Below are 14,098 nucleotides of genomic sequence, written 5' to 3'. Positions count from 1 at the left end.
TGCAAGTCCTCATCATCGGGAGCCACACGGGAAGAATTGGAGGACGGTCCACTTGTTCCAACCTGTGAGCTCCCACCAGGCTCGTGTCTCTGTCTGGATAAAGCAATCAAATTCTCATTTGTAAACTCGTTTATGTTCTCATTGTCTTCAACTGTCGACGGAATTCTGCGCGTAATAGTGACATCACGATCAGAAGCAACTGTCTCAGGAATACCCACATCATCCGCAGGAACTATCTCCACTGTCTCCCAAAAACCTCGATCATTGTTATCCGCCCTATCTAAATCTTCGTGTTCACCTTCGATAACATCCTTCGTAATTAAAGTCACACCAAGAACAGTCGCAGTCCGATGCATTTTATTCAATTCTAATAGATAATTCAATTCAGCATCATTAGTAACGAATACCGGTGGCATCGGAATGGATGAATCCCCATAACCGTTGAATAGATATCTCAATTGCATATCGTATTGAGATTGATCGACATTCAGCTTATTTTGCAAATCGTGGTACATTTCTAAGTATGGTGTACTCTCTGTTACGGGAATTGCAATACAACCACGTATGTCACTCGTCTATTTCCATTCCCACCGATTATTTTCATTCAATTCGAAATCGCCGAAATAACACACGGGGATTATCATATCTGCATGAGGAAATGGTTTTAATCAACTTCAAATATTAATTATAAGAAAGAAAAAGGTGTTAAACAGCCGGCTGTTAAACAGCTGTTCGACTGTTTAACAGCCAAGCAGTCGGACTATTTCCGACTGTTTGTTAAGCTTTACCCAGTTTGGCGTAGGAGAATACCGTTCTAAAAACGAAATTAAACATGCGTAATTTAAACGTAAGTTATACATCTGTTTAATTTTTTTTTTGATAGGTTCTGTTAAACGAAATCTATGTCAACATAAAATTTCTCTATTTAAGCGTATACTAATTTACTTAAAACGAAATTAAACATGCGTAAATGTACTTACCGATTTGAAGTATTGATGTGAAAAAAATTTCCAGCTTCAACGTTCCAAAGTTCTTCTAGATTTTGAAGTTCAAGCAGGTGAAAAGATGAGAGTTTTTTCTGCGTTGGAAGCTCGTTTTGAAGTTTTTATAAGTAGGGAAATGTTTGGTTTTCAATTATTAACTAAAAGGGTAGTATAGTCCTTTCAACAATATATTGTTTTGTAATTGTACAAAACATTTAATGGCATCTTTGTCTTTTACCATACAAGAGACCAATGTCATAATATTCATGATTTTGGAAGTCAAGGTGGAATTTAGCTCCTTTGACTGGGTCAAACTTAAAAGTACCCCTTTCCAAACTTCACTTTCAAATTCCATTGACTTGATGACATTTATTGATAATTCTCGAAAACAAAGCGTTTTGAGATCTTTTCACCTCCAATATGAGAATCTGAGAAAGGAGAATATTACTCCAAGATCACATAAACAAACTGATCGTCATATTTTGGAACTACTTTATTTTAAGAGAGAGGGGATGATAACTCTGGTTCTACTTAATTCTCTTCTTGGACACAATTACTTTCTTATCAAAGTTCAATTGTGCCCAGCCAACAATTCCAGTAGACCTACCACCTTGTCCAAAGGCTTTTCCTATGATAAGTCATCTCCATCTCTTAAAGGAACCAGTACACACAACTTTGCAACTCTCCAAGAGATACAGCCATGTCATAATTCTTAAAAAGTGGTGGTTGTTCCTTATCTCAGGCAGCTGAAGAGGGATTCTCGAAGAATGACATCTATTTGCAAATCGCTCTAAACAACTTGCAGGAAAGCTGCTAAATTACAATTGTACTACGATGGGATTAACATCGTATGGTGATCACTGGAGAAACTTACAGTGCCTTTAAGCATTGGAATTCTTCTATGCTGTCCGGCTTGCCATGTTTTCCTTCATGTGGGAAAAGGAAGTCTGTTTCTTGATAAACGAATTGTACGAAGTTTCTAGGGAAATCAGGGTCAGTGAAAGTAGAATTCAAGTCGAGGTTTTCAGATCTTTCGTTTAATATAATCGTGCAAATGATGGCTGGAAAGAGGTACTACATGGAAGATTTGAATGTTACGAGTGAAGAAGGCTCCAGTGGCGGATCCAGCACCTGGCGAGGAGGCGCGACCGTGCATACTGGATCCGCGGAAATTTACAGGCAGCGCCCTTGCTCAGATCAGTGAAGTTACAGGGTAGATTGAAGAAGAAACAAGGAAGAAGAGGCAGTTAAGTAACAGGGAGGAAATTGTTGGAAATGACCGGATAACCCATCCCTATTTTCAAAGTGACCTTTGACCGCCTTTTTAATTTAAAAAAAAAATCGAATTTAAAGCTTAAAATCCCAAAACACCCCTCGGCTTCTCACAAAACTGAAAAAAGAAAGGTTGGTTTTTAGTCAGTCGGAGAACTTGCTAGTCCATCGCCGACGAACCACTTCTTGTTAAGGTAACCATTATTATATTGAATATTTGGTTGGATTAATATTTAGATTGTGGTTAAAAGTGTGAATGATTCTTTTGTGAGAGATTTTTTTAATATATTGTTGTTTATATAAGTAAAATAAGGTTTATATAGTGTTTTTAATGGTTGATGTTTTAAATTTGGAAGCTTTTCTCATCCGAAATGATGATTTTTCGACGAGAAAGTTGAAGGAACGCTGGCTGCTGGAGCAGCTGGCATTTTTGTGTTAAAACCCGACTGTTAACGGTCCGCCCAAATTAGTGGGCCGACTGTCGGCCCACTTTTTTTCTTTTTCAGTCCAATTTTTTGTAATATATAATTTAATAATTTTATTTTAAATAATTTTTTATTATTTTTTTAATAAATAATAAATTATTTAGCTTGTCGAATTTAAATAAAATTGTTACGACTAAATTTAAATAAAATTTTTACATTTAATTTTGTTTTAATATTTATTTTTATTTTCAAATTTTTGGTAAATAATACTTTTTTGATTCATCGAATTGAAATAATTATTTTAATTGTGAACTTAAATTTTATATTTATTTTTATTATTAGTTTTTGACAAATAATAATTTATTTAGTCGTCGAATTTAAATAAATTATTTACTTTTAATTTTTAATTTTATTAATAGTTTTGGATCATATTCTTTTCGTTCATCAAATTTAATTAATGTTTTTAATTCTAATTTAAAATAATTGTTGGAAATTTAATTTGAAATTTAATATTTATTTTTATTATTAGTGTTTGATAAATAATAATTTATTTAGTCGTCGAATATAAATAAATTATTTACTTTTAATTTTTAATTTTATTAATAGTTTTGGATGATATTCTTTTCGTTCATCAAATTTAATTAATGTTTTTAATTGTAATTTGAAATAATTGTTGGAGATTTAATTAGAAATTTAATATTTATTTTTATTTTTAGTTTTTGATAAATAATAATTTATTTAGTCGTCGAATTTAAATAAATTATTTACTTTTAGTTTTATTAATAGTTTTGGATTATATTCTTTTCGTTGATCAAATTTAATTAATTTTTTAATTGTAATTTGAAATAATTGTTGAAATTTTAATTTGAAATTTAATATTTTTTTATTATTAGTTTTTTATAAATAATATTATTTTCGTTCATCGAATTTAAATATTTTTTGAACTTGAATTGATTAAAAAAATTGTGATGATTGGGAAAAATTGACATTATTGATAATAGGATAAAAAAATTCACATTATTGATGATTTTAATTATTATGAATCTTCGTCTTGCGTATTGTAGTTACAATTTCGTTCGCTAAATTTTCTGTTATTATGCTTTATTTTATTATCACTTGTACAATATTCTAACATTTTGAATTTTTAAAGGATGGATTTTCATCTTAACGCAGAGTTGAGACAGATGCTAGGCAAAGCTACGTGGAATAGTAGTTTTGACAATTTCACAGTTGTGTTAGAGCTGCTTGATGATCAGCATGCTGATATGCTGCGTCAGTCCTTCCCGTGACCCTTGTACCCGTTGAGAGATCTGCAATACTCAGATTAGATTATTGATGCACTTCTATGTCGATTGCTGAGTCCAGTCGATGGCGATGCCCTCCACTTCGCAATCGAGGGTAAAGTTGCCAATTTTTCGATGTTCGAGTTTGCTTTGATCACGAGATTAAAGATTACGGACAATGAAGCAGCTGGTGATGGGACTCAGAGAAGATTAAGCTTCATGACACTTACTTCGAGGGATAGGGAACTATGCTTCTTACACAGCTGTTGGACGCAATCAGGAGGTGTGATCAGATGTTAGACATATTGAAGTTAGGTCTGGTCTACATCATTGAGAGCGTAGTACGGTGTCACCATAAGAAGACTGCGATTGACCTCTTCCATCTGGAGATCATTGATGGTATCGATCGTTTCAACGACTATCCGTGGGGCCGGAGATGTTTTGGGGACATCGTACACGTCTTCACCAGATCGCACTCGAAGCTGAAGGGAGTCATGCGTAAGTACGACACCTATGGATTGCCCCTAGCGGTACAGGTAAATGGTTAACATAATGAATGTTAAAATTATTTTCATATTGAATTTATATATAATAATTGTATGTGTTGCAGATCTGGGCGTATGAGACCGTCCCCATATTGGGTGCCCGCTTTGAGAGGCAAGGGGAGACATGCTGCTCTCGGATGCACCATTGGAGAGTATCTCGATCGGAGGGATGTCCTACTGAAAAACAATTATCGGCTATCCTCGACGACTCTCGGGTGAGTATTATGCATTTGTAAATTATATTGTGCGTGATTTAACATTTGATTGCATGATCGTTAACTAGTTCAAATGTTAATCTGTCAGCTTGAAGTCATAATTGAGTTGACGCTGTCGATGGAGGAGGAGGCTCAGGGTCTTGTGCGTGAATTAGGCATTTCGCACACCCAAGACGACCAGATGTCCGATCCGATCCACGACCAAGATTAGGTGAGCGAATTGAATAAAATCTATTGATTACCGTTTTTTAAGAGTTAGCAATTACGGATTAAGTTAATGATTTGTAATGTTGTTGCTTGTGTAGGAACGTGATCCAATTGATCAACGATCACCTCCGTCGAGGGCATCACCACCTCCACCGAGGGCATCTTCTCCTCCGCCGGAAATGCCGCTGAGGGCATCTCCTCCACCGCCGAGGGCATCTTCTCTGCCTCCTCCTTCCAGAGACCTTTCTAGTGGATCTCCCGCACGTAGTCAAGGCACTCTTTTGATGATCTGTATGCCCGTCTGAGCAGATTTATAGCAGGGTAGGTCGACGAGCTGCGTCGAGAGATGATAGAGAGGGTTGATGATCTGGGACGACAGTTGGTAGGAAGGGTCGAAGATTTGTCGAATGAGATTGTAGCACTTTGAGGTGATATGGTCGGTATGCGATGGGTTGACGAAGACGGTGATCGAGAGGGTGATGGGATGGGGATGATAGAGATGAGGGTCTCCGACAGTCATACATACATGATGATGATGCATGGGAATCGTTTATTTTATCCGTGGAGCGCAATGGGACGGGAGCAGTGGCAGAGGAGAGGGGCCGTCGGGGAGGGAAACGGTGGCAAATGAGGGAGTGGCCCTATCGGGGATGGAGACCGTGGCAGATGAGGGAATGGAGGAGGTGGCGAGCCCTAGGGTGAAGGAGGTGGCAGTGTATAAGGCAAAAAATGGTGTTGACATGCCGAAGACAGTGGTCGGCAAGAGGCCGAGAGTACCGTCACAGTATGTCGTCTCTCCCTTCATAGATGAGGCGAAGAGGAGGAGGTTCGTCGATGGGACAAACCCCAATCTGTTCCAGGAGGTCGACCATGCCAAGTGGAAAGCATTCGAAGTTGAGTGGCGAAGAATGTTGCCCGGGTAAGTATTGTATGATTTAGTAAACTACCAGAACTCATATATGCTTCGTTTAACGTTTTTTCTATTTTATTTTCAGAGCCACACACATGATAGCCGGAAGGACGATATTGGACGCATACAAGTGGTTCCATGATATCACCACTCAGGGGGCTTGGCAAGCCGACGATGTAAGTGAAGTATTATTATTACTTTTTGTATACATTATGTTTAATTTGGTAAATGAAATAAGTATTTATGTATTTATTTTCCTTGATGTAACACATCGACATGGTCATGGACTTGTTGTGCGATTGAGTTGAGAGATATCCACAATCATTCCACAAGCCTGGCCGCATAATACTGAACACTGAGTTCTTCCGTGCCATTATCATTGAGTATCAGTCGCTCCAGCTTCTAGATAAAGAGTACGTAATTCCCGTGTATATGCTCGAGTGGGTCATCAGGCTGTCACCGAGTGTTGGGAAAAAGCCATGGGAGGGTTGTACGCGTTTGTACATTCCAGTAATCGTGAATCAATACTACATTGCACTAGAGATCATGTTCCCTAATTCGACGATATATGTGTATGATCTCGATCATTCATATCTGACATAGGGATAGCTCGACCAGAACTTGGAGCCAGTGACTGTGATTGTTCCTATGATGGCTAGACATGTGGGCTTGACTGTGGATGATAAACTAGCCATCGTGTGGGACAGGACGACGGTGAGATAGTCTATATCGTAAGTCTTTGTAATCTTTTTTTTTTAAATTTAGTAATCAGTTCGTATGTAATTGAAACCGAACTAACACATATTTGTTCATTTGCAGGGGCGACTGTGGAATTTTCGCAATCAAATACATAATTTTTTTAGTGTAGCACATAAAGTTGATGGAATCAACCAGTTATGGATACAGAATTGACAAAATAAGTTCGCATGTGATTTATACGAATTTAATTGTGATCTATAAATTATTTGTAAATATTTTTTGTAATTAATATTTGTAATTATTTTTTGTGATTGTTTGTAACTATTTTTTGCAATTGTTTGTAATTATTCATATAAATACTGTTTATTTCAATGTAAATACACGATGTTCTAACTGTCATTTAGGGGAACCTGACTTGTACAAAATTGGCGAGTATGTCCTACTAATTTGCACCTTTTACACCTACGCGGTCGGGAAAACTCTCCAGTAGATGGTATTCTAGAAGTACTTAGACGTCCAGGACCACGTGGTTCAATGAGATGTGGCGACAATGTATTGAACAGGCGAATATGATTGAGAACTTCCCACTTGGCTTCGTTTGGAAGCAGAAATATGGTTTTAACATACGCAACTCTCCAGTTTTCAGCAGTGTAATAAGGAGAGTACAATGTTCTCGCTGTAAATCATCGATAGATAGCCACCGCAATTGCATGCTCACATGGAAAACTTTCTAACTGAAATTGTTTACAAGTGCATGTTCCATCAATTAAATCTACCATGTATGTCGTATGACGTACACATTCCACAGCGAAGCGCGACTCGTCTAGTGGTTCGACATTTAACTTTCTCGTAGCCTTGAAGAGCTTTACCTCTTGTGCTGGGGCTAGCACGCTTGTGCAATTATGTGATTCCGCACGTCGATCATAAAACCACTGCTGCAGCTTCGTACGAATATTCTCAATCTGTGAGAGAATGGGTAACTCTCGATCCCTCTTAAATAATACATTGAGAGACTCCACGTTGTTTGACGTCATCATGTTGTATCGACGTTCTGAAAAATATAAGCGCTCCCAATGTTCAATCCCCATTTTCATTAGATAGTCCCATGTCGGGAATGATTTACTTCCCATTTCAACCATGTACCTATTACACTCTTCATTACTGTAAGTTTCGGCCGCTTTCCTAAAGAATGAAACGATGTCTTTGGCCCGATACCTGGTCTTCAAGTTGCCTTGTATGTGGTACATGCAATACCCATGATATGTATCAGGAAAACGATGTCTTTGCCCCGATACCTGGTCTTTAAGTTGCCTTGTATATGGTACATGCAATACCCATGATGTGTATCAGGAAAAATTTCAGCAATACCATTTATTATAGACTGTCCCCGATCGGTGACAAATGCAAGGTCCTCGACTTCTCCAATTACTTCTCTGAGCTTTGTGAAGAACCAACGCATCGACAGATCATTCTAGTTATCAACTATGTCGAATGTAAGAGGATAAATTTAAATGTTTGCATCTTGACATATAGCAATAATCAACTTGTCTTGGTATATGGATTTCAGAGTTGTACCGTCGACTAGAATTAGGGGTCTTATAGCATTTCAAAATCCCCGAATGTATTGTCCAAGGCCATAAAGAAGGATTTGAAGCAGTTCTCGGCCTCCGTCTCAATAAATGCCGAGCCAGGATTAGTTTTCTCCATGTTATAGAAATATCTGGCCAATTTAACATAGTTTTCCTCTGTCGGGCCCATTAAATCCTCCAACGTGCATTCTTTAGCCTTCCAAGCCTTCTGGTAACTCATGACTACTCCGTACTCTCGACAAACATCAGCAATGATGTCCAATAGTCTATAGATTGTTTGTGGATCCTGATACTTATGCATTATCTGTCGACCAATAAACCAAGCTCGGGTTCGCCTGTAATCATTGCGACAAACTCCCACTTCACAAGTATGTTCTCGTGTATATTTGCGAATTACAAAGCACTCATTCGTGTCCATTTTCGTCGCTTGCAAATGCCAACTGCAACTATCATCTACGCATGATAGCGTCAACAACGACCTATTTGATTTTTTCATTCTAAACTCGAAGTTGTATTTCAGTGCAATTAGGTGTACGGCTTCTTGCAAACCTTTCTTCGTTTCAAACAATTGCTCGACATATAAATCCTCATTATAGGGAACCACACATGAGGAGTTAGAGGACGATCCACTCGATCTAGCCCCCGAGGTCCCACCCTACTCATGTCTCTGCCGGGATAAAGCAATCAAGTCCTCGTTTGTAAAAGTATTTGCATTTTCAATCTCCTTGTCACGAGCAATGGAGGGGATTCTGTGTGCAACTATCTTTGAAATAACCACATCATATTCAAGAGCTATCTCCATCATATCTCAAAAATATTAGCATTGTGATCCCCACCTCTCGAGTCTACTTGTTCATCTTTGACGACATCCTTCCTTACTAAAGTCACGCAAAGAGGAGTCGTGTGCTTATTGTTCAATTCAATCAGATAATTCACTTCATCAACAGAAGAAATCATTATAGGTGGAATCAAAACTAATGCATACTCGCTGAATTTAAATTTCAATTCCATGTTGTACTAAGAATGATCAACATTCAACTTGTTCGGTAAATCATTATAGAGTTTTGCATACGATGTACCTGATGATATGAAAATTGCGATACCACCACGTTTAGCACTTGTCCATTTCCATACTCATTGATCTTTTTCGCCCAATTCGAAATCACCAAAGTAACAAACTGAAACTACAACCATATCTGCCTGTCAAAACAGAATTTTTAATTACAAAAAAAAAATCAACAGTAATAAAAATAATCCAAAAAAATGGGGAAAAAGGAAAACAGTTGACAAATAGCTGACTATTTAAATAGGTTGTTAAACAGCCGGTCAAACAGTCGATTTACCGACGTCGGCATATATGCAAATGAATTTTTTCTGGTCAAATGTTTAAAAAATTACAGATCTATTAAATTTTTTTTTATCTACTAATTAGATGTCGAAATACAATTTATCGATTTAAGCATACCGAACCGACGAGATTGATATCCGCAAATTTTTCGACTTCCGATTTCGATAATTTTTTTAGTTTCTACGGTTGAAGCAGATGAAGAATGTGAGTGTTTTATTTATTTGTGTTGGAGTAAACAGATAAGAAAAGTAGAAAGTGTTTTGTTTTTATTTGTTAAGTAAAAGGGTATTGATGTCTTTTAAAAAAATCAACTTTTGTAATTGTATAATGTATTTAAGGGTATTTTTGTCTTTTAACATTGGATAGGTCATTTTCATAATATCCCTTTGCTGAGAAGTCAATCTGAAATTTAGATGATTTGACCAAGTCAATTTTAAAAGTACCCCAGTTACAGGGGAAGAAGGTGTATTCTTGGGCCAATTTTTTGTTTTTCGATTTTGGGCCTTTTCTTTATTTGACTTTTAAAAAAAAACAATAACCCATTAAGAATTGCAAAGGAAATAAGCCCATAGACTTTTTCATTTCATACGACGTTTCATCTCACACCAAACCCTATCCTCGACCTCTCGACTGCCTGGCTCCCGTTCTCCGACTTACGCCATCACATAGCATGCCGGCACTCCCAGCTTCGCGATTGCTCTTCTGAAAATAGGTGAAATGTCTAGGCCTTTTATTAGTCTTGTGATGTACCCAAAAGAATGGGCTTTTAGGGTTTTGGCAACAAGGTATAATTTTTCTGTGTCTAAAATTTTGCATCAAATCATTTTACTAATGAGGCAGTTCATTTGCTTATTTTCTACATTTTTGCTTCACATGTTTTTATAATTTAGTAATATTCCATCTAATTCTGTATATTGCTTCATGCGTAAATACACATATTGATAGAAATGCACTAATACACTGTTTGGGTATGCATGATTTTGTTGATTTTCTGTAAAAATTTATACGTCTCTTGATGATGCATAGATAATTTTCTGTTTTATAAGTTGATTGTGAGTTATAATTCATCATTTTTTAGTTATAATTTATTATGAGTTATGACTGTGAATTATTATTTATGAGTTATGATGTGAAAAATTGGGATTTTGTGAATTTTGAGAATATGTGATATATGTGAACTGTGATATGTGAATCTGTGATAAGTGAAATCGATAAATTTACGATTTAGTACATTTACATATAGGGTAAAGAATTTTAATATTATTTAAATAAATATTAATAAACAATCTCGTTATTCTGATTGTTGACTATCGACAGTCAATGGCAATAATTGCCCTAGCTGACCTCAAATCCTGCATTCGTCACTGGAAGAAGCCAAACAATATCGAGATGTACAAAGGGAATTATCAGAACTCCACGAAAACTCAAATTTAGGAGTCCTTTCCAGGGTTCCAATGGCTAGACATTCAGAGAATGCATAAGAAGATGATTACTGTCTAGAAAAATGGGCATTTTTTTTCCAGAAACTCATCGATGAGCATCGGAATATGAGGAGGGAATCAAGGATTGCAAAAATAAAGTACAAAAATGAAGTACAAAGAAATTCTACATTTTAGATTATATTCATCTTCAATGGAAATTTCGAACGGGATATTTTACATAATCTCTGGTTTAATGGATGAATGACGAGTTTTCTCTGGATAAATATTGAATATTGCAGACATCTAACGAGTTAGCAGGGATATAATGGAGTTTGACATTTGTCTGAATAATGTAATCATTATCCATCTCTTTAATCTTAAACATCTCTTTTACCCCAATCTTGATTACATGAATGTCCATTTGCAATCATGGTGAGAAAACCTGACAATATATTCCTTTTTGTCTAATCGAATGGCTATAAACCCGATTGGATAGAATGTCAAGCTCATTTTTAGAATTTTTTTTTTTTAGCGAAACACCTTGTCTTCTACTACTTCTCTTGCATCTGCACTAGATAAAATTGTGATCGTTGTTTCAAATTTGTGACCTAATTGTTCAACCGTTACTTCACATTTGTCGCTACTATCATGTCATGCAATGGATACAGCTCTCAAGATGATTTTCTTCTAATTAGAAATGGCTTCATTTGTGGAAAATTGTCACGTGTTTATCCATTTTCTGCAATTGCAATATCATCAATGTATAAAGAAAAAATGGGCAAAATGTTACAAACTCAACTACAAGATGGTGTTACCAAGGAGTATAGATCATGAATCGCATTCGAAGATGGGGCACAAAAATAGAAGCAACAAATATAGTTTCCTGCCAAACTTTTCATTTATATCAATTCAGATGAAAAAAGTTCAAAATTGGTCATATAACTTTCCAGCTATAGCAGATTTTCTACATGCTGATGGAAGGGGTAGCATTCATGGTAGATTATTAGCCCAAGATAGGTACTATTCTTATTTGAGGCGGAACAACAATAAACCACCAATTTTATGGAGAACTGCTTTGAGATTTATAGAGCAATATGAAATATAGAAAATCACAATCATAGAAACAAGATTTAAAGTAAAGAAGAAGAAGAGAAACTGACAATGTTGGGTTTTTGACCTAAATTAGAGTGGATTTTTTTTTTGAAAATAAATTATTTCCTTATTTTTATATGGAAAAATTTGTTTCCTTATATTTCACGTGAGTTTTATGGAAATATGTTATTTCCTTATTCCACATTATTTCCATCTTTATACTATGCCATGTATTTATAAATAGTGGTATCCTCTTTTAGTTTAGTAGATGACAATATTGCTGTGGCGTTGTATTCTCTCCATAATTTCAATTAATAATATGTCTTGCCTCTGCGTTAATTCCTTTTTTTTCTTTTACTTTATACTTTGATATAAATTTTTATATTGTTGCAATCCATATTAATTTCTTATCGCGTCATTAACTTCATTTTTTACAACCTGTCGATCCCAACAAGTGGTATCAGAGCAAGGTTGCAAGTTCTTCGTGATTTGATTGAGGTTTTCAGAGATGGCTTCGATGAAGTATGATATTCCGCTGCTGGATCGCAATACAAAGTTTTCACTGTGGTAAGTAAAGATAAGGGATGTGTTGATGCAAATGGAATTTGATGATGCTTTGCTGGGCTTTGAGAATATGCCAGCAACTTGGGCTATGGAGGAGAAGCAACGGAAGGATAGGAAGGCTACATCATTGATTCATCTTCATTTGTCCAATAATTTACTGCAGGATGTTTTGAAAGAGAAGACAGCGGCTGCTTTGTGGCTCAAGTTGGAGCAGTTGTGCATGGCAAAAAGTCTGATGAGTAAACTGACTATAAAGCAGAAGTTGTATTCTCATCGCATGCCGAAAAGAGGGTCACTGCTGGACCACCTTGCTGTGTTCAAGGAGATTGTTGCAGATCTGGAGACGTTAGAGGTAAAATATGATGAAGAGGATCTAGCCTTGATCCTATTTTGTTCGCTACTCAGTTCTTTTTCGTCATTTCGTGATACTATTCTGTATAGTCGTGACACGCTTACCATTGAGGAGGTATATGAAGCCCTGTTCTCAAATGAGAGGATGTAGCTGTTGGTTGAAGATCCTACATCTAGGGGTGGGGATGCTCTTGTTACTCATGGTGATCGACGGAGGGGTAGATCGAAGGTGAGGTACAGCAATGTGTATTGTTATTACTGCAAGAAGAAAGAACGCATCAAGAAAGATTGCGACAAGTTGTAGGGTAAAGGCAATTTACATGCAACTCATGCGGGGCAATCAGGTAATTTGAACGAGACTAATATTGCTGAGAATTTTTGTGATGATGGAGATGTGATGTTGGCTGTATTTGACGGGGAATCTAAACCTGATGAATGGATTCTGGATTCTGCATGTTCTTATCATATGTGTCCCAATAGGGCGTTATTCTAGACATATGAGACGATGAAGCAAGGTGGAGTTGTCATAGGAAACAACCAATCTTGCCGGGCTGCAGGAATTGGTCGGGTCAAATTGAGGCTACAAGATGGGATAGTGAGGACACTTGATCAGTTTCATCATGTTCCAGACTTGACAAAGAATCTCATATTACTGAGCACCTTGGATGCAAAAGGGTACAAATTTTCTGGTGGAGGTGGAGTCTTGAAGGTTCGAAATGGTGTCCGGGTAGTACTGGAGGGACGAAAGAGATTCCAGTTGTACATATTGCAGGGAAGCGCAGAACCAGTTTTGAGACATTGGGACAAGTTCAGTATCGTGGTGGATATTCAGTTTGGTACAGTACCTCTTGTGTTGGGCTCTGGATCGATTCTGAACACTGCTAGAGAGAGCGTTGGTGATTTCGTTTTGCCATCAATTTCAGTGGATGGACTGTGTTCAAATGTCAGGGGTGGACTCATAGAGCGTAGGTACCGTGGTGTTATTGATGTCTGTGATGCTTTTGGGATCGTTGAAGGTGATAGTTCTAACAAGGGGCCTTCTGATCAAGCACTTGGTTTGGTTTCTACTACAGGGTGTACTTCGACCCTGTTTGGTCAACAGTAATTCCTTGGTAGAATTTTGGGACCCGAGAGTTGGTTTCAGGTGTCGTGTGTGGATGCCTTGCAGAGGAAGATGGTTTAGTGATGGAGAGT

At 37.0% G+C, this 14,098-nt stretch overlaps 1 protein-coding gene across 1 annotated transcript; it reads right to left on the bottom strand.

The window, feature by feature from the left end:
- Positions 1-7,222: 7,222 nt before the first annotated feature.
- LOC111386884 lies at positions 7,223-7,998 on the bottom strand. The gene is made up of 2 exons (XM_023011374.1): positions 7,835-7,998; positions 7,223-7,754 (listed from the first exon to the last, which is right to left on the bottom strand). The coding sequence occupies exons 1-2, from the start codon at positions 7,996-7,998 to the stop codon at positions 7,223-7,225; spliced, it is 696 nt and encodes a 231-aa protein (XP_022867142.1).
- Between the last annotated feature and the right edge of the window lie 6,100 nt (positions 7,999-14,098).

Source organism: Olea europaea, unplaced genomic scaffold, assembly GCF_002742605.1.
Source record: "Olea europaea var. sylvestris unplaced genomic scaffold, O_europaea_v1 scaffold376, whole genome shotgun sequence".
Taxonomy (NCBI): domain Eukaryota; kingdom Viridiplantae; phylum Streptophyta; class Magnoliopsida; order Lamiales; family Oleaceae; genus Olea; species Olea europaea.
This window is presented reverse-complemented; position numbering and strand designations above follow the sequence as displayed.